This window comes from Abramis brama, assembly GCF_963993115.1.
Source record: "Abramis brama genome assembly, chromosome: 4".
NCBI classification, from domain to species: domain Eukaryota; kingdom Metazoa; phylum Chordata; class Actinopteri; order Cypriniformes; family Leuciscidae; genus Abramis; species Abramis brama.
Genome location: NC_139966.1, coordinates 3,538,221 through 3,565,665, shown reverse-complemented (window position 1 = coordinate 3,565,665; position 27,445 = coordinate 3,538,221). Strand labels below are relative to the sequence as shown.

Genomic DNA, 27,445 nt, shown 5'->3' with positions numbered 1-27,445 from the left:
GTTGGCCGATCCAGACGTGTCCTGGACTGGATCATAGAGACTCTGACATCTGTAGAGTTGACCGATCCAGACGTGTCCTGGACTGGATCATAGAGACTCTGACATCTGTAGAGTTGGCCGATCCAGACGTGTCCTGGACTGGATCATAGAGACTCTGACATCTGTAGAGTTGACCGATCCAGACGTTTCCTGGACTGAGTCATAGAGACTCTGACATCTGTAGAGTTGACCGATCCAGACGTGTCCTGGACTGAGTCATAGAGACTCTGACATCTGTAGAGTTGGCCGATCCAGACGTTTCCTGGACTGAGTCATAGAGACTCTGACATCTGTAGAGTTGGCCGATCCAGACGTTTCCTGGACTGAGTCATAGAGACTCTGACATCTGTAGAGTTGGCCGATCCAGACGTGTCCTGGACTGGATCATAGAGACTCTGACATCTGTAGAGTTGACCGATCCAGACGTTTCCTGGACTGAGTCATAGAGACTCTGACATCTGTAGAGTTGACCGATCCAGACGTGTCCTGGACTGGATCATAGAGACTCTGACATCTGTAGAGTTGACCGATCCAGACGTTTCCTGGACTGAGTCATAGAGACTCTGACATCTGTAGAGTTGGCCGATCCAGACGTGTCCTGGACTGAGTCATAGAGACTCTGACATCTGTAGAGTTGGCCGATCCAGACGTGTCCTGGACTGAGTCATAGAGACTCTGACATCTGTAGAGTTGGCCGATCCAGACGTTTCCTGGACTGAGTCATAGAGACTCTGACATCTGTAGAGTTGGCCGATCCAGACGTTTCCTGGACTGAGTAATAGAGACTCTGACATCTGTAGAGTTGGCCGATCCAGACGTGTCCTGGACTGAGTCATAGAGACTCTGACATCTGTAGAGTTGACCGATCCAGACGTTTCCTGGACTGAGTCATAGAGACTCTGACATCTGTAGAGTTGGCCGATCCAGACGTGTCCTGGACTGGATCATAGAGACTCTGACATCTGTAGAGTTGACCGATCCAGACGTTTCCTGGACTGAGTCATAGAGACTCTGACATCTGTAGAGTTGACCGATCCAGACGTGTCCTGGACTGGATCATAGAGACTCTGACATCTGTAGAGTTGACCGATCCAGACGTTTCCTGGACTGAGTCATAGAGACTCTGACATTTGTAGAGTTGGCCGATCCAGACGTGTCCTGGACTGAGTCATAGAGACTCTGACATCTGTAGAGTTGGCCGATCCAGACGTGTCCTGGACTGAGTCATAGAGACTCTGACATCTGTAGAGTTGGCCGATCCAGACGTGTCCTGGACTGAGTCATAGAGACTCTGACATCTGTAGAGTTGGCCGATCCAGACGTGTCCTGGACTGAGTCATAGAGACTCTGACATCTGTAGAGTTGGCCGATCCAGACGTGTCCTGGACTGAGTCATAGAGACTCTGACATCTGTAGAGTTGGCCGATCCAGACGTTTCCTGGACTGAGTCATAGAGACTCTGACATCTGTAGAGTTGGCCGATCCAGACGTGTCCTGGACTGAGTCATAGAGACTCTGACATCTGTAGAGTTGGCCGATCCAGACGTGTCCTGGACTGAGTCATAGAGACTCTGACATCTGTAGAGTTGGCCGATCCAGACGTGTCCTGGACTGAGTCATAGAGACTCTGACATCTGTAGAGTTGGCCGATCCAGACGTGTCCTGGACTGAGTAATAGAGACTCTGACATCTGTAGAGTTGGCCGATCCAGACGTGTCCTGGACTGAGTCATAGAGACTCTGACATCTGTAGAGTTGGCTGATCCAGACGTTTCCTGGACTGAGTCATAGAGACTCTGACATCTGTAGAGTTGACCGATCCAGACGTGTCCTGGACTGGATCATAGAGACTCTGACATCTGTAGAGTTGGCCGATCCAGACGTTTCCTGGACTGAGTCATAGAGACTCTGACATCTGTAGAGTTGACCGATCCAGACGTGTCCTGGACTGGATCATAGAGACTCTGACATCTGTAGAGTTGGCCGATCCAGACGTTTCCTGGACTGAGTCATAGAGACTCTGACATCTGTAGAGTTGACCGATCCAGACGTGTCCTGGACTGGATCATAGAGACTCTGACATCTGTAGAGTTGACCGATCCAGACGTGTCCTGGACTGAGTCATAGAGACTCTGACATCTGTAGAGTTGGCCGATCCAGACGTGTCCTGGACTGGATCATAGAGACTCTGACATCTGTAGAGTTGGCCGATCCAGACGTTTCCTGGACTGAGTCATAGAGACTCTGACATCTGTAGAGTTGACCGATCCAGACGTGTCCTGGACTGGATCATAGAGACTCTGACATCTGTAGAGTTGACCGATCCAGACGTGTCCTGGACTGAGTCATAGAGACTCTGACATCTGTAGAGTTGGCCGATCCAGACGTGTCCTGGACTGGATCATAGAGACTCTGACATCTGTAGAGTTGGCCGATCCAGACGTGTCCTGGACTGAGTCATAGAGACTCTGACATCTGTAGAGTTGGCCGATCCAGACGTGTCCTGGACTGGATCATAGAGACTTTGACATCTGTAGAGTTGACCGATCCAGACGTGTCCTGGACTGGATCATAGAGACTCTGACATCTGTAGAGTTGACCGATCCAGACTGTAGAGTTGGCCGATCCAGACGTGTCCTGGACTGAGTCATAGAGACTCTGACATCTGTAGAGTTGACCGATCCAGACTGTAGAGTTGGCCGATCCAGACGTGTCCTGGACTGAGTCATAGATACTCTGACATCTGTAGAGTTGGCCGATCCAGACGTGTCCTGGACTGAGTCATAGAGACTCTGACATCTGTAGAGTTGGCCGATCCAGACGTGTCCTGGACTGAGTCATAGATACTCTGACATCTGTAGAGTTGGCCGATCCAGACGTGTCCTGGACTGGATCATAGAGACTCTGACATCTGTAGAGTTGGCCGATCCAGACGTGTGTGTTGGCTCTCACTTCAGACACTTTATCCCCAGTGTCAGTTCGTAAAGAGCTGGGCCGGTCCGCTCTTTACATACGGCCAAAGGTCAGTAGTTGTTATCAAGCATGCTTTTCTATCCGACATCTGTGGTTTTACATGCATCATACAAGTATATATATGGAGTACAGTTACCATTATAACAAGCATATAGATGTAAAACATTTGTTCAGTAAACGTCAGACTTACTTTATCAGTACAGCCACTGGAACACTTCATTTCAAAACTTTAGTGTTAGCTAATTTACTTACAAAATATTGTATTCATATAAACTTATTTTACAAGAATGATTTAACCCCCTGAGGTCGACGGTATCGCCAGCGATACCAGCTCGCTTTTTTTTTATCAGTGTAAAAGAAACTCATAAATACTCTGTTGACTTTGATTTTCCATAGAAGTTTCATACATCAATCGATTCTGTTAAATGTGTATTATTTATGTCTATACTCACAATAAAAACAAAGTGTTGTGCTTTTCGCCAAATAAAGAAAAATAAACACAAAGCGAGTTCTGCCTTCTCTCTGTCCGTGTAGTCCATTCTGAAACGCGTCCGAAAATGAATCATAACTCAGCGAATACTTCTCACACAGACACGTGATATATGTCTTTATGAAGCTTGAAATCTCTTCTTTTAAATGAAGTAATTTATATTAAAAACAAATGTTTTCAACTCATGTAATCTGTTTGAAAGCAAGGAGAGGTACCGTTTTTCCTTCTCCCTTCATTATCTCTAAATGAGCTGCGGCCGCCACGCCCCCGGCGCGATTCACATGTAAATAGTTAGGTGATCTAGTATGCATCGCATACGCCCCCCGATCAATGCCATAAAAACACAGTTTCTTCATCAGACTTACTGATAGTTCATCGCGTTTTGAGTATGGCACGCTTCTCCGGCTTCTCCGCCCTTCAGATGATTCTGGACAGCGAGGAAGAATGCACCTTTTCCTCAGAGGAAGATGAAGACTCGGACGACGAACGGCAGCATTTTGAAGAGCGAATTGATCCCGCCGAGGACACAATTTCGGAGTAAGTTTTACTGTTATATAATTATTTTTCTGATAATTCAGACTATATCTGCTTAGTGTTGGCTAGCTTTTGGCATCTTACATGAAAGATTGCATAACAATATCCCTTAACATTCGTGTATGTGCTCAAGTGTAAACTTTTTCAATGTGATAGGCTATTACTCTCTAAACATATTTGTATATTAAATATATTTCACTCAGTTTTGATTAGCTTATAACACTGATTATCATGCTAAAATACTGCCGTATGTCTTATGTACCTTATTTGTGAATATCTGCTTAAGTAATGTGATTTAGTCTAAATATATTTCAGCCTCCGGTAAAATATGTGATAGCCTAGGCCTACTGTCTAAATACTAGACATTATATATATATATATATATATATATATATATATATGGTTTATGGTTTTGGTTAAACTATCACACTGCTTATCATGCTTCAATACTGCCTTATGCACAGATGTTTGTGAATACAGGCGGTCTTTATGGCTCATCAACAGATACTCGCGGCGACGCTGTGATATTTCTCTGTCCTATGGACCATCAACAGATATATACATAGATTGTGCGTCCATAACAATTAATTGCCCATCAGTTTACTTTGGATAATGTATGCTAAATAATTTTTTTGTTGTTGTTTTTTAGGAATGTGGCTGCAGCTAGCTCTCCTTCTCCAGCACACTCACAAAGGGGCACGCAGTTCAGTTCTCCGTATGATGGAGAATCTTCCCGAGTAAGTCCACAGACATAATATTTACAGATGAAATATAATTGTTTACATCATCATAATATAAAAGTACATATTCTTGTGTGATATTACAAAAACTGTTGTCTTTTTTTTATCCATGGCCATTAGTGATCGATAATGATAATAATACAGTGTCTTTGATTGTGTTATCAGTATGCTCACAGTGTGTTTTGTTTTGTTTTTTACAGATGTGACAATGAACTTGTCCAAGCACCTGTCCCGAAGAGAGCCAAGGCTAACCAGCAGGCAAGCAACAGGCAGTCCACTCTGGTATGGAAAACAGAGACTGATGTTGACATGGTTCCACAGACTGTGCGATTCCCTCCTGCACGAGAAACTGGACCGCAACTGAGCCCTGTAGACTCACATTCGCCCATGAGTCTATTCAAACAATTTTTTTCAGAAAGTGCTGTCTCAACTCTGTGCCACAACACAGGAATTTACTGTGAGATACCTGCCTTTACTTTTGTTTATCGCTCACAATTGCTTTGTTTATAGCAGACTGATTAATTTATTTTGCTCACATTTGATTTGCTTAGAGCAAATTTAGAACATTTAGTTCCTCCACATAGAGGAATTACAATAAAACAGATTGAAAAACAAAATCTTTGAATCTCCTCTTCTTTGTTCAGGCACTTGATGGCCCATTAGCCACTGGAAGAGTGTATGTCACACCCCTGGTCTGAATCTCATTAATATTGATGGGCCATTGGGCCATTAATATTGATGGGCCACCCCTCCCATGCATAAACCTCTTCTGACAAAAAAACTGTTTTAGAAAGTTCAAATCAATGTACTGTTTTACGAGAACGATACGGCAGGATGATTTTCACATCATTTTGAAGCCAGAACTCGAAGCTACAAAATTCATTAGTCAAAAGTCTTACAGATGGTGCCCAACCAGAATGCCTATTACCGCCGCGCCAGCCGCCGCGGCGAAATCACCGCGGCGAAAATAAACCAGCCGCATTTCAAAGTCGTTCCCGAAATGACCGCCAGGTGGCGCAAAGGGACATTGTGCAAATCAGCAGCAATTGCCGTATTTTAAAATGTAAGTGGGTTGAATATAAAACCCTAAGCCTAATAGGCATATTTTTCATATATATAAATAGGCCTATAAGGCTACAACAGAATAGAACCAAAGATAGAATCAATTTTAGAACTGAAAAAATAGAATCAAAAGTTAAAAATAGAGACGATATTAGGAGCAATGACGCTGAATATTTTTACTATTCTATTGAGGAATTAGATAAATGAAGAGCTCTCGTGAGCGATACAATCGGATAGTAATTTATAGTGATTTCAAAAGCAGTCCTTAAAAAAAAAAAATACATGGAGTAGTGTGGCATAATACGCGGAACGCGTTTTAGTTAAGATCCTGGTTTCAATGCCCTTAATCTATATTGGCTAGGCTACTGCTTGAGATTGTTTTGAATTAAACATTGAAGTTTAAAATGTAGTGTTTTGGCACACCAGGCCGAGTGGCGTTACACATTGTTCAAAAATCAGGTTTTATTCTGGCATGTTGAATTGGCGTTAGATTTTTTTTTTAGATTTATTAGATTTAGATTTTAGATTTCGTTAGATTTATTTTTCTCATAACAGCTAAAATAACTTAATATATGCCTTGTCTTAATATATGACCTACTTAATATAGGCAATAGGCATATAATAGCCTATATAATAAATTAGCAAAACTTGGCCACTAAATATTTAATTTTCAATTATTTTAATTATCACAATTAAAGTTTTAATTTTATTAAATTGAACAAGCGCAACCATCAGCATTTAATCAAATATTCTAAAAGATGTATTATTAATAATAATGTTATTTCAACATAATATTTCGTTTTTTCGACATAATATGTGTGCGTGCAACAAGCAAGATGTGTATTTGTAAATCCGGTGAAGCGTGCATTGATTTTTATCAATAAACTAGTGTTTTCTGACAGTGTCGACTGCAAAGATGAAGTTGACGATCGCCATATTTGTAGTGAACGCACCTAGAGAGAAATGCACATAAAGACATAATCAGAGAGTAGCCTTTTTATTTTCGTTTTGAATTATTTCGTTTGAAGACATTTCAAGCTTTGTGTATTTGATGTATTTCTCATGTCTGTGTGAGGCATAGGCTGAGTTTCGTTAAGTTAGGAGGATGAGATGCGCTCCAGCTGACATGCAATGCAAGTGACCGCGCGGGCGCCTCCATGATTAGTGTCTGTTATATTTGCTTCTCTTACTTATTAAATACAGGCAATTGGTTGATGAAAAATTGATTAAAATTAAGATACAATTTATAGAAAACGAAATTCACTTTAAAGAAAGGTTTTCTACTAAACAAAACTTAATGAAGTGGTCAAAATCATGTCTGACCCACTCCATATCCATCTCTCGATATAATGCATCCTATCTTACTCGTGCTGTTCACTTTTCATATTCAACATAGATGGAACAAAATAACATTATAATATTTTAACAAATATGATACTTAATGAGATTATTTAATGGCTACAACAGTATAGTAGGCCTATAGACTCTATTTGTACAAATTGCTGCACATTAATTTAATTAAATGAAACCTTGTAACGAATTCACACTGTATAGGGTAGACTGTGTACAGTTGAGACACCTTATGTCTCACGCTATGCATTGTTCTAAAGCCAGGTTTTATTCTGGCATGTTGATAGTGTTCGACAAACGCGGCGGCGCGTTCATTTGAATGAAGAGCGCTTCTCGCTCGTGTGAGCGAACACACACTGGAACGTTAGGCCATGTCGCAACGAGTGAATCGTGGCCGAGTGGTTGAACTTACGTTACGATCATTTAGATGACACGGGTTCGAATCCCGAACTAACTTGGACTACTGATATTTTTATATTAGCCTATTAATGCATTTTATAGTCTATTGTTGATGCAGAGAGATTTGTCTAGTTCTAAAACATAGTTTTTTGCTTATAGCCTATTTACAAAATAAAATCACCATGCATTTCCATTTTACACTAAGGAACAAATATTATACAATGACTTTACTTCTGTAGCCTATAAAAATTCCAATCGTAATTTCAAAAGCAGTTCTGTTAAAATATATGTATGACGTTTTGTAACGACAAACAATAATATCAGAACCAGTATTTGCGTTCATGGTTCAAGTGGCAGTAATGCATCTGCGGCTTTTCAAAATGTCACAAAGCGTTTTGAGATTGTTTTGAATGAAATATTGAAGTTTATAATGAAGTGTTTTGGCACACCACGACGAGTGGCAAACTCTTTGTTTTGTTTTGCAAACTCAGCTAGCCTGTGGGGGGTTTGGAGAAGGCAATAGTTGCTTTATCGTGGGGGTGCAGGACAGAGGTGTTAATGTTCCGTCTTTCATATGGAGAGTGTCGGAGCCAGCCTGATGAGCAGGCAAAGGCAAAGTTCTTTTAAGGATTAATCTCAAAATCTCCAAAAGTCCATAGTCTATGTACAGTAGGCCCTATATTTTATTAAATTATATATTGTAGTTTTATTGATTGTATTTAAAGGTTTTCCACACACAATTTCAATTTAGCAGATACAGAGCTCTTTAATTCGCGACCCACCTCGTTTTATTGTAAGGTGAATTCAGCAAGGCATGTTGTATCTTTGAAGGAACAAAAGCTATTTGTTACAGTTTTTTCTTTCGTGATTTGTGTGGATGACACACAGCGACATATACAGTATTATCAGCTGTATGGTGTTTTTTTACGCTGAAATGCTTAATTTCGAGAAAGACCCGCCGCGCGCAGTGAGGGAGACCAAACTTACTAAAAAAATATCCAGCGCGAGAGAGAGAGACAAAGAAAAACGCCTGTTCTTAATTTATGTTGCTTTGAACTTTTTTCGTTTTGTACCGTTTTAATTTTTTAATTTAGCTGCAATTTCTTTGACAATAGAAATTTAAAATGTTGCAAGAATAAGATTGTGTTTCTTATTTTGCATCACAAAGGGAATAAACTCTATCGATGCAACCCTGTTTAAATAAATAAACTGTTCCGACACTTTATTCATACCTTGAAATGTGCGATGGGTTTTCAAACTTAATTAATTTTCTTTTTCTTTTACATTTTCATTGTTTATTTTTTAATTGAAAGCAATACTGTATTGAAAGTATTTTTCTGATTTGTTCGATCTGTTTTGAAAAATGTCTTCCGTTGCTATGGCCGGGTATCACTGTCAGTCATCTCAATCTCGTGAATGATTCACACACACAAAAAAATAATTTAGCAGATTAAAGAGTGCTTCATCATCTTAATTTTCTGGTGCAATCGGCTGACAGTCTTCCTTCATCAGATGTGTCGTCTTTGCAGCGGCTCAACTGGAATGTAGCAAATTTATGTTGTAAATTGATAATTAAACAAGATGATTGACTTTAATAAACAGATGCATATTTAAGCATCAAGAATGGAAAAACATAAACACTGTTGGCTACACTGAGATTCGATCTCAGATCGTTTGAAGCTCTGAGAGGCTATTGTTAATGCATTGACCACAGAGCTATCGTCTGAATAGCCTAGGTCTACTATTTTCTCTGTTTTAAAAGTTTGTTATATTCTTTTTTTATTTGCTTATGTTTTTTAACATTGGCAATTTACTGTCTCGAAATTATGTGTCGAAAAAATTATTAAAAAAAGTGTTTTTACAAGACCTTGTGCTGTTTATTTATTTATTTATTTATTTATTATTATTATGCAGATGTTCATGCACAATTCAGCCATTCTGTTGGATAAAAATTGTCCCTAATGTAAAATGGAAATGAATGGTAATTTTATTTTATAAATATAAAATATTTAATATAGGCTATAGGAGAAAAAAACAATATGGTGTAGCAATATTTTAGAACTATCAAATCTCTCTGCATTAATAATAAAAAAGTAGCCCATGTTTGTTCGGGATTAGAACCCGTGTCATCTGAATTATTGAAACGTAAGTTATAGCCTACCACTCGGCCACGAATTTGTTTTGTTTTAGTTTGTTTGAAATGTATTTTTACATATTTTGCTTTCGTTAATGTTAACCAATTCTGTTGTAGCATAATAGGCCTATATTTTTTCCCTAAAAGTTTGTTTTATTCTCTGCTTTGTTTGTTTATATTTTTACATATTCAATCAGTCTCATTTTTGTTCAAATAATGAAAAACGGTTGTTGTTTTTTTACAAGATCTTGCGTCATGTTTTTTTAATTATTTTTTTTTTAAATAAACATATAGGAAACTTACCTTTTAAAATGCTGCAGTTGCTGCTGTTTTGCCCTGTCACTTGTGCCACCCGGTATAGCCTAGTCATTTCGCGAACGACTTTGAAATTCGACTGGTTTATTTTTGCTGCGGCAGTAATAGGCACTGTGGTTGATTATTTATTAAAGAATTCAATTGATAATCATAACAACATGTAAGCCCATTTAATTCTGAATATAACAAAGAATGCTTAAACCGACTAACATCGGTTAGTAACTGCAAGTCCTGAAAATGTTTTAATTTTACGGTAAATTATTTTAATTTATTTCACTGTTATGTTTCAGTTAATAAATCTACAAACACATTAAAATAACACGAAGTAAATGACAAGTAACCTATTGACATAGCCTTTCTAAATTATAGAAAAACTGGGCACACAATGTTAACGTGTGTCTACTTTGTTTAAATTTAATGAATTTGAATTCGTTTAACCACAATATTTATCTTGAATTTATCTGTGACCTCAGCTCAGATTACTGCCGCGGCAGATTACGTCATAAAGAGAATAAACTGACACTTTTCAAAGTCTGTGATTACAGCGCCACTCAGCGGTAAAAGGCAGCAAATACACATCCCAATTTTACCGCCGCGGGAACGGCGGCGGTAAAAGTCTCATTCTGGTTGGGCACCATCTGTATTTACACATATTTAGTATGTGTTTTGTGGTCTTATTTCTGCAACTTTCATTTTTATTTTTTCCAATAACCACGCATAAACATTATTCTCTTAAAAATTCAAACATATACATGCATGTTGATCAGATATGATGGTAGCCCTGTTTGTGCTATATAGAGTGAATTTACACCTTTGCCATTAACATGTTTATAAATAACTGAAAAAAGCACAAATGTCAGAGCATGTCAGAACACCTCCAGGGCCCAGAAAACAGCTCAGACTCCAGAGGGTTAATAATAGAGGTCTCTTTTAAAGTATTTAAACTTTACATTTCCTTTATGGATTGTCACATTTCCTAAGACAATGTAACAATGTTCAATTTTTGAATGCAAATTATCCAATGTCCATCCAAGCTAGATCTTGACTCAGCAATGAGCAAATAACACTGATCAGACCAAAAACTACAATCACTGCCACTTGAATGAGTTTCCTGCACAAGAACACGTTGATCTTTTCTTTCTTTACAAAACAGAAATGTAGCTTTTCTTTTTGTACTGTCCCTTAGACCGCTAACATTTAGTGAAATAAAAGAAATGCAGCTATTAAGTTTAAACATAGAACAAGAAAACAGTATTAACAAAACACTATAAACAATCCCTATTGGGGGTGGAATAACTCTGGTTATTAGGATTTAACACAAAATCAAAACACAATAATATGAACTGATGCTCTGGCAGATGAGTTTCATATTCAGTTCTCACAGCGTACAGCCTCTTCATTGTTCATGGCAGTATCAGCCCACGCTTTGATTTGAGGTTGAGATTAAACGGCCGTCGATGAATCCCAAAGGGAGTGCAGTGCAGTACGCCTTCTTTCCGGTCCTCAGCCCACAGATCCTCCACCAACCGGATCCCATGTTCAGTGCACAGCTGCGAGCTCTTAGTGATCTTCTAGAATTCGCCTCTATATCTACGCATGGTGAACTGAACGATCATTTGACGGTGTCTTCCACTCTCCTTTTCCCAACCCGGTGAGCCGAGTCAGCGACCTCTTCCAGCTTCTGTGCCAGATGTGGGGCTATGGTACCCAAGAGCTCGCTCACCTCATCCGTGCATCCTCATCAAAATGCTCTTTCATCCCATCTCCGCTTATAGCGCTCAAGCTCTGACGTTTTTGAAGAGTTTTGGTTGGAGTAATGTGAGAAGCATCCCGTCGTCTTTCCTTTGGGTTCTCTCGGCCGTAATTGTGATCCATTTCCATGGGTACATGTTGGGCTCTGTTTGCTGAATGCGCCATGCTCAGCAAAACATGTGCGGCTAGCTCGCCATCTTGCCGGAAGACCCTTCTGTGGTTTTACTGAAGGAATTAATACTTCCTAACACTCATGAACTTAAAGCAGTGCTTTCCAATATGCAGGAGAGAAGTTAGATTTCCAACAGGTGTGTTATTAAGACTTAAAATAGTTTAAACAGAGGTTTATGTGAGGAAACACACTGAAAAAAATGATTATGGCCCCAATTAAATTAAGCATAATGAAATTTTGCTCATTTAAATTTAGTTGTTGATTTTAATTTTAAAAAATCATTGGTTTTATGAGAATGACATGCATTTTGAACCAAGCTATGTGAATGAATTAAAGTCAGTTAAAAAAAAAAGTTAGTTCTTTGCGCATGCGCACATCTTATGCCACGGAATGTACTTTTAAGATATTTTAGGCGAGATTGTAGTTTTATAAACTTCAAATATGTTCTTTGTTTATAAAGATAGCTCCTATTTAAAAATTGCTTTAACGTTTTCTGAGCTCCAGACCGTCATCGGCCATTCCCGCCGAGAACAGTTAACGTTGTAACGTTAGGCTATAGCAGCTACCCAAGTCCTTCAAGAATCTGCTGCGGCTTCTAATGTTTCTTTGGTGGTTACACGTGAGATATAAATTGTTTCGGACGGGTAATATTTGATCTTAATAATCTATTATTTCTTTTAGAGCAGCTGGGTGTTTTTTGCCGAGCACCTGGCGTTTTCAGTGGCTGAAAAATACTTTGGTGAACTCGTGGCCTAAAACGGTAAAACACGTCAATTTAGCGTGTGCTTAGCAGCTACATAGAAAAACTATGGAGTGGAAAACGACTTCTGTGGGAAAGGCCTCTAATCGTTACGGTTTGCATATTACCGATAAATTAAAACTTCAGTTGCGATTATGGGTTTGAAGTAATGAGGGGTAACGTTAGATTGTGCTTCTGCTTCATTGTACTTGGTCAGCCAACGACTGTGTGTGTTTGTGCTGTAGTATTTTATAATATGTGGAGAAATTCAACAGTTTTTTTCATATTGGTAAAGTTCAAAATATAGCATTGGCTTTCTGAATCTTTTAGTGACACAAGTTAACAATAGGGATCCTGTAAATATGTAATGTTACCTGTAATTAATTAATTAACGGAATACATTAATTGAAGATATGAGAACATTAATATTACAGCCGTCATCTATCATTCCTATTGATATAACGGCTGGTGTTTTAAAACTGAAGCTCAGCAAACATCAATCCTCAGAATGTCCTGTTGTGTACTTCTGTGAAGTTCAGAGTCGACTAGTGATGGGAGAAACCAAGCTTTTCAAAGCTTTGATCTTAGGCCAAACTTGCACTAAAACAGCTTTTAAAACACATTGCAAGTGTTTTATTGAAAGTATAATCCATCAGATGCAGTGAACTAAACATCTAATAAGATTAAATATCAGGTGTTTGTATAATATCTGCCCAGCGGGCACCTTGACGTCAATTTGACATCAACAAATAGTCAAGATTTTGACCACCATGTATGACATGCATGAATATGCATATTTTCATTATATTTTGTAATTATTTCCTTGTGGTTGTAAAAATACCTAACAAAGGTATCAATCTGACATGTTTTTTTCTGGTCCCTACTCCCTACATCTCAGGTCAATATCATTGACATTAAATCGATGTTGATTTGATGTCAGGAAACGACGTCAAATTGATGTGAAATTTATGTCAAAACAATGTCTGAAATGTCTGAAAAAAGTGTATTTATTACTCATCGTAAATCAATGTGACTCATTTTCAACATCTAAAAGACCTAGCCTGAATGATCTTGAAAGTTGTAGACCTAGGTCTATGTATTTTGCATGTGTGTTTTTATTTATTTATATCCTAGCAGATTTACATTTAGTTCACGTTTAAAATGACAGCAGACACTATAATTGCATATACTATAAAAGGTCAATTTAATCTGATATTGAAGCTTGATATTGAATGATATCAAAATAGCATTAAAATGACATCAACATCATGGCATCCTGATGTCAAATAGATGCCCAGCAGGCACAGGATATAGACTACAACATCGGTCAGACGTTGGATTTTGGTTGAAAATGAAAGTCGGGTTGATGTCTAAATCCAATGTTTGTTTGACGTCAGGCTCCAACGTTGGGCAGTCGTGGAATTTTGGTTGGAATAAACCAAACAAAAAGGTGAAATGCACTTATTACCAGTTTCACTTAAAACTAACCAGATTTACTTTATTTAATTTCAGGTTTAAAGAAATAATATTTTGTATTTTAAAGTCACCATGATGGTGGTTAGCGTTTGCTTTAGTTGTGCTCTTGAGCCTTGACTCTTTAAATTAAACTTTTCTCTGGGCTGCTATAATTGTGTGTTTATAAAACTCAATTGTTGTTGCTAAAAAAGCCATGAGAAAATGAGATCATGTGATGTTGTTGTTTATCAAATAATATACTTGATTTTTAAAAACTATTTAGTGCACATAAACTTTTCCTATGGCATGACTTAGACGCACACAGACATCAAGAAACAGCATATGAATCTCAACAATGGTGACAATCAAACAAAATATCCAGATAATCAGATCAACTTCAGCTGCATAATTTATTAATGCCCCAATGCATGCTGGGAGATAAGGGTGAGTTTTGATTGGTGGTACCCAGCATGCACTGCAGCTGAAGCATTTCATTGATTGTCACCATTGTTGAGAGTCATACACTGATTCTTGATGGCTAAGTAATAGTGTAGAGGAAAAAGTTTAATGCACTAAATGTTTTGAAAATCCTTTATATTATTTGATAAGCAACATTGCTCTCATGTACATAATGCAACGTTAAAACCACAAGTCCAATATAATCATAACATTAGACAGTGAATAAGATGAGGGATTCTGGCAATTACGTGACAATATCATCATCAATAAACAGCCCACATCACCTGATCTGAATTTTCTCATGGCTTTTTTGCCACAACAAATGAGATCTATAAACACACAATTATAGCAGCCAGAGAAAATTTTATACTATAAAGTCAAGAGTCAAGAGTCCAACTAAAGCAAACGCTAACCACCATCATGGTGACTTTAAAATACAACTATTGATTAAACCGGAAATTAAATAAAGTCAGTCTGGTTAGTTTTAAGTGAAACTGGTAATAAGTGTATTTCACCTTTTTGTTTGGTTTATTCCAACCAAAATTCAACGACTGCCCAACGTTGGAGCTTGACGTCAAACAAACATTGGATTTAGACATCAACCCGACTTTCATTTTCAACCAAAATCCAACGTCTGACCGATGTTGTAGTCAGTAGCGGAGATAGCGTGGGTGCTTGGGTGCGGCCGCCCCAGGGCCCCGTGCCAATTAGGGGCCCCTCAAACGTCGCCGATCTTGCGTCACTGGACAGGAACGTTGGCAGATTTGCCACCATGAAGGAGAAGAGGATGAAGATTTAATAAGGGACCATGATATGTATATAGTTTTGTTAGATTTATTTGTTCTGGAGGATCGTTAAGCAGACAACAAAATGGTGAGAAAAAAAATCGTCTTTAAAAATGTATCTTTTAGTTATGAATAAGTCACTCAGTCAGAATGTTATAAATCAGTTGTTTTTCTCAAAGTTTTCATCCCAGTTAAGTTTTCATGTAGCACTTGTAGCCTACCTATGGAGTTGTAAACACACTTTGTGTTCAATATATATAATAGTGCCATGTCAATTATATAATGTGGCACTGATTGAGCACACTTGGCATGTTCAGCACCATCGCTGTCAATCAGATGTCGCTGTCTGTGGTGCTGAAACATTTTTACTTGACTGGCAAACTGTTTTCTTTGTTCGTCAATACAAACTTGTCAAAAAATGTGGCTTTTCTTTGTGTTTTATTTAACATATAAGCTTACTTGGCTCAACAAAGTGACACATTATTACATATGCATTCATCAGATATTTTACGTTTTTTTTAACGGTTTTAATTTTAAAATGACTTGGTAGCAGAGGGCCCCATGATGAAGCTCCGCCCCCACTGTACTGAGAGTCTAGCTCCGCCTCTGGTTGTAGTCTATATCCTTTGCCTGCTGGGATCAACATCAACATGATGTCAAGCATCATGACATCAAATAAATGTTGAATTGACTTCAAATACCAACAAAGCATGACATCAAAATAACATCAAAATGACATCAGCAGAGGTCAAAATCTTGACATCAAATTGACATCGACACATTGACATCAATATGACTTTCATTTTTGACCTATTTTGTGACGTAATTTTGACATCAATGTTTGATGTCATATTGATGTTAAATTGACATCAAATGCCCACTGGGTGTTCTTTTATCAATGTTCAGGGCTTGTTGTGTTTCAAAGCTTCACTAGGACACAGAGTTATTAGCAAAAACATAATGTTGCTTATTATAGCGCCACCATGTGGCTGAATCTAACAAGATTTTATACACAGCCTTATTTTAACACATATACGTTAATTATCATAAGAGTCAGACATTATGATTTGACCTTATTAGCTGCTGTGATTTAATTGGCTGCTGACGGTGATATTTGAAGATTATATATTATTTGACCCAGAGAAGATGAATATCAGGATTCATTGGGATAGATCATGATGACGTACAGCAGACATTTTCAACACATAAAAATGATCATTTAATATCTTCACAGTGTTTTTGATGAGTTTCGAGTGAATTGGATCAAATGGAGACTTTTTTTCCCCTTATATTTCCACGTTTGAGATCTTTATGACTTACAGTCTCTGTCAGTCCCAGACATGTTTAGAGCAGTAAAATAATAACTGATAAAACAGTGCAAATATAATAATGTTGCAGTGGCTTCAGTGCTTGAACCTCTAAAATACACCTGGATTAAAATACGTTTAACAAATCCCACTTCTACATGAATTATAAATTATTGATATGAGTCTACTGTGAAACTTAATGAAGCTGATCTTCATCAACACAAACAGAGCTTGAGAAAAGCACAGATACACACCCTCACACACACTGATGTCTATATGAGGAAGATACACACCGTCACACACACTGATGTCTATATGAGGATTTATTACACAGTTATTCTGACATGATATTTCACTGACAGAAGTTCAGCTGTTATTAATGTGATGAAGAGACAATGGCCCTCATTTATCAAAAGTGCATACACCAAATTTCCAGCGTACACCTGGTGTACACCCAAAACCACGTTGACTTTGAGATTTATCAATATGGACGTTGGCGTACGGCACGCTCAAATCCTACGCCAGCTCAGGAGGTGGTGTACGCACGTTTTGAGTGCGGGAATGCGCAAAAAAACAATTCCTAACACCACAAAACGCACTGACAAACTAAAAGATGTAATATATTATGACCCACTGTAAAAAAACAACAACATAGTAATTATAAACTTCAGTGTTTATTTTTGTGCAACATGGACTTCAATGTTTAATTTGTGTGACTTTACCAAAGCATTTGAATTGTAGGCATATGTATTCCTTAAGTTGCGAGCCTGTGCGCTTTACCTGACGTTTCAAGCCTTGTTTATACTTTCGCCTGGCTCCGCAGACTGCGCGCGCACCTCCCCAAACGGACGAGGCGAAATACTCGACGCGCTCGCCGTTGTACTATTCTTTGAAACGATGGTTAGGCCAGGGTTAGGCCCGGCAAGTGTGCACGGACTGGGTTTAGTAATGAAAGGCTTTCAATGTCCAAAAAAATAATTCAGACTGACAAAATATTAAAAATGCCATTCTTCTTCTTTTAAATAATAATAATAATAATAATACAAATAATAATAACGACATTCTTCTTCTAAATAACAATAAGCGTCAATAATAATAATACAAATCTAGAAATCAATTTTGTTTCTTTCCACTTCCCTGGTTTCTCTTTCTCTTTCTCAAAGAAGTTTCTCTTCTTTGCCGTCTTCCGTGTGTCCATGGCGTAAAATGAGGGCGTGGGGGGAGCGGAGACTTGAATATATAGGGGCGTGTTATTCTAATGACGATCGATTTCAGCCGCGGCATTTATCAAGGGCAGGTATTGCGTACACCAGAATTTCAAAGGTACACACAGCTTCATAAATCAGGCGATGAGAGGTGTGTAAGCATAATCTTATGCCAATATATACGCCCGTTTCTACGCAAGATTGATAAATGAGGGCCATTAAGAGACTCTAGAGCATCATCTCACTGTCACTGATTTATCATGAAGCTCAAAGCATTATGGGTAGAATCCCTCTACAGGCTATTCTCATTCATCAACAACAGTTTCACTGATGATCCATAATCAACCTTAAACCCAGGATAGAGTGTGTCAGTGAATGTGGTCTTCTCTGTGTGTATGAGGCTCATTGTGTCTCCATCGATGCTGTAGAAGGACAGAGTTCCTGCACTGTGATCCACATACACTCCTACTCTACTGCTGGACTCTACAGGGAGAGGAGTCTCTATGTAATTGTGCCAGAATGAGCACGAGTAGGGATAGTAGGACAAACTCCAGGACTGATCATTAGATCCAAACCCACACTCTTTACCCCATCCCTTCCTGCTGATGCTCTTATATGACACTGATATAGACACACGTTTACCACTCCTCTCAATCTCCCAGTAAGAGCGTCCTCTCACACTCTCTCTACACAACACCTGATAATTATCAAATCTGTCTGGATGATCAGGATACGGCTGGGGGTCTGAGTAAGCGTTAGTAATCACTCTGTTCTCCTCAGACAGACGGAGGTGTGTACTCACTGTGTTCAGATCCAGAGTGAACGGCTGGAAATCTGATGGAGAGAAAACACACCAGAATCAGGAATTATGAATCTGATCTTTTAATGTAGCTGAACTCTTCATGTTCAATATATCAGCAGTGTCTCAGTGCAGTTTAATCATCATTCACATGATCAACTGTAAAACTCTTCTGTCATGATTTCTTTCAGCTTCTACAGGAAGAACATGAACACACTCAGTGAGTTTTCTGACTTACAATGTAGGAAGTCGCTCCTGGTCTTGGGAACAGTGACTGTGGAAATCAACAGACATGAAGAGTGTGATTATCATGTCAAGAGAAAGTGATCCTGCATCCATTGTTAACACATGCAGAAATCCTCCAACACAGAAGATATTTAGAAATGTCTCTGCTGTTTACAGAGTCCAGATCCTGACACAACCACTGTTGAGGGTTTGATTACTGACAAGTCACCAGTGTTGTGCGTGAACGAGTTCAAAAGAACGCGTTCATTGAACACGCTCATTTTTTCGTGAACGTTGAACTGAACGCAACACATTTTTTAATAAAGAACTTGAACGTGAATTAGTTCACATTATGTGTCATGAACGGCAGACATCACTGTAAATGAACGTTGGAATTTGTTTTCCATTGAAAACTGAGTGACATCTGTTTTCTCTTTTGAAACGCAACGAGAGAAAGTTCCTCCCTCCTGTATTCTCGCTGGTGCCGCTTAAATCATGTATCACCAGACAGAAATGGTTTTGACATTGTGTGCGCAATGCATTGCGGGCAACGTAGTGTCCGGCTGAGAATAGTTGAATAGCATACTGGCTTCCGCACAACGTTACCCGTGATGAATTGCAGCAGAGCGGGGTAGGCATAGCAACGCCGCGTAGCAGGCAACGACGAGAGCGCGGAGGGCTAGAGGAGCGAGAGAGAGAGAGACAGACCAAAGACGAGAGTGAGAGAAAGCGCTGCAATTTAAAAAAAAATGGCTAGTGGAAGCGATGGCACGGAGACGGACACCGATTCTCCTTATGAACATTTAAAACAATTTTACACTCTTGCAAACCAAGACCCCGACGGCAAAAATCTTACCTTTCTGTGTAAGATATGTCCACCTGCGCAGCAAAAACAAGTTAGGACATCAACAACGTCCTTCTCGAATTTGAAACGGCACATTGAGTTAAAACATCCATCCAGTGTAAATATATACATATTTCATATTATATATTCTTTTTTTAATTAAATGCTGGTAGATTTCATTGCACTAATAGGCAGTGGGCCAAGTCCGTCTATCTCGTTTAGTTTTTGATTTGACAGTTACCCAGCAGCTGTCTGGCTCATTTTTTTTATTTGTCTGTATGAATAATTCACAAAAAGATTACCGATTGTTTCCAACGCCAATTGTTGCACATTAAAGTATAAAAATAGATTTAATTTCGCTAGCTGATCACAAACGTTGGCCGGAGTGAGATCCAATCAACGCTCGTGTTGTTACCTTGTTGAATTGATTTGGCCAATCACGTTATTCGTTGAACCGGCGTCGCGTCAGTCTGAAGTCAAATCAACCCACCCTGGAGAGACCGGTGTGTCTCGGCAAGACAACGTCAAGGTAAGATTTGTTTTGCAATGATTATACACCCCTATATCTTAATGCTTTTCATATAAGTTGTATTTAAGACTGCAAGCTATAAAATGTTTTTTTGATGAAAACAGTAACGTTAGCCACGAAAGAATGTGGGTAGTGGAGCAGTAAAGCTGACGTTAGGTCTAACGGTATGTTGCTTAGGCTAATCCAAAATAATCATTCGGTACATACACAATGAACTAAGCAAAGAGTATTCAAATACGGGATAATTACGGGAAAAATATTTAAACGGGAAGACAGCAGGAAATAAGTCTGACTAAGGGAGAATCACGGGGTAAACGGGAGGGTATGTCCAGGTTGGTTACAGCAAGCTACCTAGGCTACAAGTAAGCTAGACTAATTATCAGCTAAAAAGAGTGCAAACCAAAACAAAGAAATGATTTCAAATCAACTTTATAGTGGTAGTCATGGAGTTATTTAAGACAATTATGGTTGATTGTCACGATTGATAGTGGTTGGGCTTCACCTACATAACAGAACAGGTATACTGTATGGTGGAAAAGTATTTTAGTTAAAGATGGCTGTTTTTGAGTTATTTAACAAAATTATTTGTGGTCAGAACTGCAGTAGTCTTGGCAAGCTCGTTTAAGATGGTTAGCATCTTAATACAAATGTCAAGATGAAAAGTGTGATTTAAAATGAGTAATGTGCGCTTTCTGTGTTTATTTATCTGAATATAATTCAGTTGTTTATCTAACACACAGACACGGACAGGACAACATCATATCTCTCCACACCTAAATGACTACAGAGGTGATCGTTGACAATCATCACATCAACAGCAGCATGATGGAGCAGGTCAAGATCACGGAGTTGCTTAGTATCCACATCACAGATGACCCATCTTGATCTATCGACACCAACAACTGAACCTGGCCAAGAAAGTCCAAAAACCTCTGCACTTCCTCCCACAGTTGAGGAAGGCTCATCTCCCAAAAATCCATCCTCTTAACTTTCTATAGGGGAATCATAGAGAGCCTCTTCCTTCCACCCCCACCCTCCAATAGCCTAAGGGCAGCTGATTGACTCTTGCACAAATACACTGGTAGTTTACACTATGATGCTGCTACATTGGTTTATTTTTAAATTTGCTATGAACATTTGACCCCACTTACACACAAATTGCACTGCCTTTTGCTGCTTGTCATGTCATCCACTTACACAATAACACTATATTAATTAGGGATGAGTCACGATTTTCGAATATTCGATTAGCTGATTTTATTATAGAATAGGATGTGCGGGATGATTGTCTTTAAAAAATCCCCATGTTTTAGTTGTGGTTATAAGTTGCAATCCTAAATTCACATAAAAATTTTATACATTTAATAAATATATTCTTAATATTTGTTGTTTTTGTTTCTATGTTTGAGCTTATTTATCTCAATATTAATAACAGTCTGGTTAATTTTGAGTCTTGAATTGTAAACTCTCAAGGGTTGGATTTTTAAATATATATTGGTTGTGTCAATTCAGAATGACTTCTGAGCAGCAACCTTTTTATTTTGGGTATGTCATGTATGCATCACTTGCCAAAATTGGGGCTGACTAGTAAGGGGTTAAACTTAAATAAATTAAACGTATGTTTAAGTTTTTTAACTTATATTTAAGCGTCACACCGCTCCGCTTTATTCATATGCTCTCATTTTATTAATACAAATAATTTAGTAGCCTATCCTTGCCTTGTTTTTGAATGAATAAATCAAATAGTGTAAAATACATTTCAGAGAATTTTTTTCTCAATCTTTTCCACTGGCCAAATAGTATTTTTAATTGATTTCTATTTTTAATGGAAACAGATAGACCTTGTTGTGCATTATTTGCACGAAACCATTTTCTCAGACAATCTGCTATTATCATAAGCAATTAGTTCAAACATTAAAACACAGCATGCCAGAGGAGAAGTGTTCAAAAGCATTGCATCTACAACAAATATTTATATTTATTGAATATAAAAATGTTGTAACTTCTCAGTAATTATTTCATGTAGTTAAAGTGTTTAACACCATTAATGAGAATGGCATATTTAATCTAAATGTTTATATCAGAGGTAAAACATGTATTATTTTATTTATTTAAACCGTTATTGTGAACATGCACTGTATTTATGATTAGGACTTTACAGAGATTTACGGTTTTACTTCATCTGCCGTTAGACAAGCTATGCGTCAGTTTCACTATATGGCCCAGCTTTCTGGTCACTGACAAAGATTATATGCCTCCGCTGTAGAATCTGTGTTCATTATTTACATTGGTTGTCAAGGAAACGGGAGGTTTTCTAACGTTATGATTAGTACTCCTGCTTCTTTGCCGGTTTAAAAAAGTAAGAGTTTGTAAGGACATTTTGCGTCAAATGTGCATACAACAAAGTTGGAAACAATGTCTATAGTACTTATACGATTTTATTACATGACCTCAGCAAAAAAAAACGTAGACAGCTGTGAGGTAAGTATTAAATTCGTAATTTCGAGGTCCGGCCCACCGCCTATAAGTATAGAACTGGTCTACCTTGTCTGTACTGCTGCAAGTTTCATCACCTGGTAAGAAACCCACAATTGCAGTGTCATGAGCAAATGTCTACAATGAGCAGCTTCAAAGAACGTATAGTGATTTCTAGCTCGTAGTGTGAAAAAAAGTATTTATTTGAATATCTCACGAAAAAAGTAAAATGAACTGAACTTTGAACTAGTTCAGAATTAAAATTGTGAACTTTGAACGTGAACTGTTCACTTTGAGCATGTATGAACTGAACTTGAACTAGTTCAGAAAAGCTGTGAACTGGCACAACACTGCAAGTCACCATATTTCATTTGGCTTCTGTAGACATGAACTGAGCACAGATTTGATTTGAAAGAGAATAGGACTTAAATTTCACTTTGCTCATCATACAAAGTAATCATATCGCTTCATAAGACTTGGATTAAACCTCAACCTCCTTATTAGTCTTTTTTAAAGAGACATCAATAGATCAATAAATGTCTCATGCTCAATAATTGAATTAGCCTATATTATAATTCTACTGCTTATTAGAATTTCTGTGAATACATGGAAGCCACATTTTATTTATAAGTAAAATCATAAAAATGCATCATTGATGTTTGGATTTAAATGCTGATTTCACAAAATCATATGTAGCCCTGTTGAAACTATCTATATTATTTTCTTTAAAAATGAATCTTTATTGTTTTGTTTATTTGATTTATATTGTATATATGTATTTCTCACGTGTATTGAAAACGATTTTATATTGTTAGAAGTGTATAAAGTTTGTTTATGCTCTGATTGGGTATTTCACATGTCAATTTGGTTTGGAGAGCAATGTGATAGGCCAGAGGGGACGGGAGAAGAGATTGAGAGGAGAGGGGACGAAGAAGAGGAGATAGAAGGAAAAAATAACCATGTCGACACACAGTGTGACGCAGTTACAATTTGAGTGTTCTTTTGTTTTACTAATAGTAGTGAGTCTATATAATTTAGTACAGAAGTTAAAGTGTTGATCTCCTACTTTAGTTCATCATGAGTGCATGTAGTACATACTCGCGAATGTGACGCACTTGTTATTCACGAGTGATTTGGATGAACCGGAGACTGAGCTCCTCCGGCTACGTTGGATTTCATCACCAGGTAGCGCTTCAGGTACCCTGGATTGCCTGTAAGTTCCCCTGGCCTCGTTGGATTCCCTAATCGGGACCGCACGGCGAGTATTGAACTTTTTGCTCGGTGCAGCAGTCTTTTTGTCCTTCCTGACGCTCTCTTTGTTTCTCCATTTGTCGTGGGACTATGATGATGATGTGAGCATGACGATCGTGAGTAGTATTTTACAGTATTGTTGTTGGCTCTAGTTAGAGTGAAGCGGCGATTTGTATTTTTCCCGCCCCACCACACACGAGCATCGTTCAGGCCTGCATCTCATCTTATTTGTTTACATTATTGGGACTATTTTTGACAGTTTTATATTTTTTTCCAAAAGTCTGGGCCCAGTGATAATTAATAACTGACTGAAAAGAAATGTAATGTGCAAGTGATGTGAAAGTGTTGAATATAGCCTACTCCATCCATTTAATTGTGAGTAATGTAAAGTTATTTACTGTGTTTTATAACTGGTGTTGGAGGTTCAGTTACTTTCACAACTTTAGTTAATCGTCAAGTAAAAGGGGAACAAGCGAGAATTTGAAATTGAGTATTTATGTTTTCTTTTTACATTTACATTCTGTGATTTTTACAGGCTTTTATTCTCTTTCCCTACAATATAATATAAATTCATCAGTAACGAACCCAGAGCACTCTAGATATTGGAACATAGCCAATAGAGTGCTACACATATCTCTTAAATTCTTAAAGGGGTGGTGTTTATGTGTGTATGTGTTTCCAGGACCACAGAAATATCCTAAAAAGGAACTCAGCAATTTTAGGTCATATGATTTTCTTGAGGTGGGAGCTCTGGAAGTCAAAAGTGACTCAACATCCTCAGTTGAGAGATCTGAATCAGGGACAAGACCCAAAGTTTTCAAATCTTCAGCCAGAAAGTAAATTGCCCTCTGGAAGAGCAGTTTGGTTTCTGCCTAGAAACCAAGCGTGTATGTGAAGGTTTAGCTCAAAATACCCCACAGATATTCTTATATAGCATGTTAAAATTTACCCTTTTTGAGGGTGAGCAAAAACACAGAGTTTTTTTGTGTCTGTCCCTTTAAATGCAAATGAGCTGCTGCTCCAGGCACAGAGGGCGGAGCTTCAAGTGTGTCCTTTTACCTCACACAGACATGCACTGGAAATTTCAAAAACTTTTAGCCTTTTATGTTCAATGATGGAGAGACTCAAGAAGAAGTGACAACATGTAGAAGCAACAGGACGTTTATGAATGGTTAGTTGGTGAATTTATGTAGCTGTTGTGGAGTTATCATCTAGTCATTTCATACTCTTCATACAGTGGGTTTAAGTGTCAACAGTTTTTGGGTGTTAAGTTGATTAGTTTGGTGTGTTTGGTTTATTATTGGTATTGTTTTTTATTTTTTATTTGATGTCAGTTTTAAATGTCCTATTGGTTTTCATACAGAGAAATGTAAGTTTTACTTGTTCAAGGCTTTGTATTGTTTATTGTGAATTTCATATGATTAAGTACACTAGCCTACATTAGACATCAAATACATAATATACTCTGCAACTTTAAGGACTATTTGTAACAACATGAACAAAGGAAATAATACTTTCATATATATACAGTCAAATGGGAAACACTTTACAACGTTACACATTTATTAATAGCCACACCTGTTAGGAAAAATTGTCATCAATACAAACATTGACTGTGTGAATGAAGCTAATTATATATTTAAAAAATATATATTAATGCAAAAAATGTTTGCATATGACACTCACCTGAAGACGGTATGGGGCCGATAGTGTCACTGGCTTCACTCACTCCCACTTTGCCCACTATCCTGTAGCGGATCAAGTACTGCTTTCCAAACTCCAATCCAGTCAGAGTAAAGTCTTCCTCAGCTGTGTTTATGATCATCCACTGTTCCTCAGCACCAGAATCTGCTTTCTTCTGCTGGTACTCCACTCTGAACTGCACAGTTTCTCCAGTTGGGGACTTCTGCAGTTTCAGGATTACACTGTCCGCCAGGACCTTCATCACTTCTGGTGGAGGAGGCTTCGACACGGGCTGGAACTGTGTGTCTGTCAGCTTCCCTGATTCATACAGATAGATAGAGGAGCCAGGACTGGAGGGATCGGAGATGGCAGAAATAATGAATCGATATCTCTTTTCATCTTTATTAGCCTCTGAAAAACTTCTGAAAAGAGATAAGTTCTCTCTCATCTTTGAGATGACATCAGGATCGGTGAACCACTTTCTGACAGATGCTAAAGTGCTAGAATGCAGTTTCATTCCCACATCAAGCTCTTTAAGCTCATCAGATTCCAGAAACTTCTTCAGGGTTGAGAGATACGGGTCTTCATACTTCAGAGATGTGAAGGTCAAGCACACCACAACATCAATATCAGGATTAAAGAGGATGGCGTTGAGGCGGTTTGAGTCTTCAGTATTGATTCCCTTCAGTATCTCGGTGTGAGAACTCAGGAGGTTAACTTCAGCCTTTGCATGATCTAACCACTGGTAAAGCATGTCAGCATTAAAGGGGGAGCTGTAGTGGATCTTCAGGATGTCTTCCAATGACTTTTGCTCCATCTCTCCTCCTCGAATAGCAGGCAAGACCTTGGCCACTTCTTTCAGGAGCACCGTTTTGTAAATACTAAATGAGCTCTGAAATGAATGCAGCCTCTCTTTAATGTCTTTGAAAACATTTACAATCGGTTTACTAGACAGGTCGTTGCATGTCCTCTCTACTTCTCCCAGCCCCTCTATTATATCTTCAGTGTTGGAAACCAGACGTGTGGTGATTTCTCTCTCCAACTGAGCTGCTTTTGTATCCAGTAGAGAAAGAGGATAGAGCCAGACTTTTATTGGAACTGCATTCTGTGGATTCTCCTTTAGTATAGTGGGGAGCTTCTTGTACACCTCTAGGGCCTCTATGTAAGTGGTGGGGTTCTGCTCAAGGCGGACGTCACCATAAAATGTGCAGGCAATATTCTCAGCCACTTTCTTTTGAGCATCTGTCATTTCTACAGCTCCGTGTCCCTTAATGGAAAATAGAGGAATCTTCTCGACCATGACATTCAGTTCTCCCTCAATCTCCTGCTTGTCTTCCTCTTCTGAAAATGTCCGATCAAACACCATGACGGCCTGAGCTCCGTACAGTACAGCCGTGACCACATGAGTTGCAGTTTTCTGGTCAAAGACCTGAGGGTAGGTGATCTGACCCAGATGGCTCATAGTGAGCTGTTCGAATCTTGTGCGTTCGCTGTAATACATTGTAACTCTGGACTGTTGGTTTGAGGATTTGGTGTCACGCAGGAACTTGGCAGATCCTTCCACCTCCACCAGCCCTCCCAAGAAGCTGGCCTTCAGGGAAGCACTCACATCCAGGAGACTGGACTTACTGGAAAGAGAGTCGGAGCTACTGAACTTCAAATCTGTCCTGGGCTGTGGATGGGTGTCCAAATCTTTACTCAATGATGTCTTATCCCACAGAGTAACACCT

At 38.6% G+C, this 27,445-nt stretch overlaps 1 protein-coding gene and 1 long non-coding RNA gene across 12 annotated transcripts in view; one reads left to right on the top strand and one right to left on the bottom strand.

Moving 5' to 3' along the window:
• Nucleotides 1-27,445, bottom strand: part of LOC311081592 (cytolytic toxin-alpha-like) — an 83,504-nt gene that overhangs the window by 10,544 nt on the left and 45,515 nt on the right. For 9 of the 11 annotated variants that reach the window (XR_014605938.1, XR_014605939.1, XR_014605940.1 and 6 more), the window contains exons 5-7: nucleotides 25,719-27,443; nucleotides 18,947-18,982; nucleotides 18,712-18,743 (exon numbers count right to left, since the gene is read on the bottom strand). Coding sequence is in view for 5 of the 11 variants with exons in the window: in XM_084112138.1 (XP_083968264.1) it covers nucleotides 18,712-18,743; nucleotides 18,947-18,982; nucleotides 25,719-27,443 (1,793 nt within the window). In the remaining 6 variants the exon portion in view is untranslated. Of the gene's footprint in view, nucleotides 1-15,597; nucleotides 16,028-18,711; nucleotides 18,744-18,946; nucleotides 18,983-24,311; nucleotides 25,611-25,718; nucleotides 27,444-27,445 lie in introns of those variants that run through there. The other 2 variants (XM_084112139.1, XM_084112137.1) reach the window with 2 other exon arrangements.
• LOC311082025 lies at nucleotides 19,625-21,688 on the top strand. The gene is made up of 2 exons (XR_014606089.1): nucleotides 19,625-20,306; nucleotides 21,047-21,688. It is a non-coding gene; the product is annotated as an uncharacterized lncRNA (long non-coding RNA).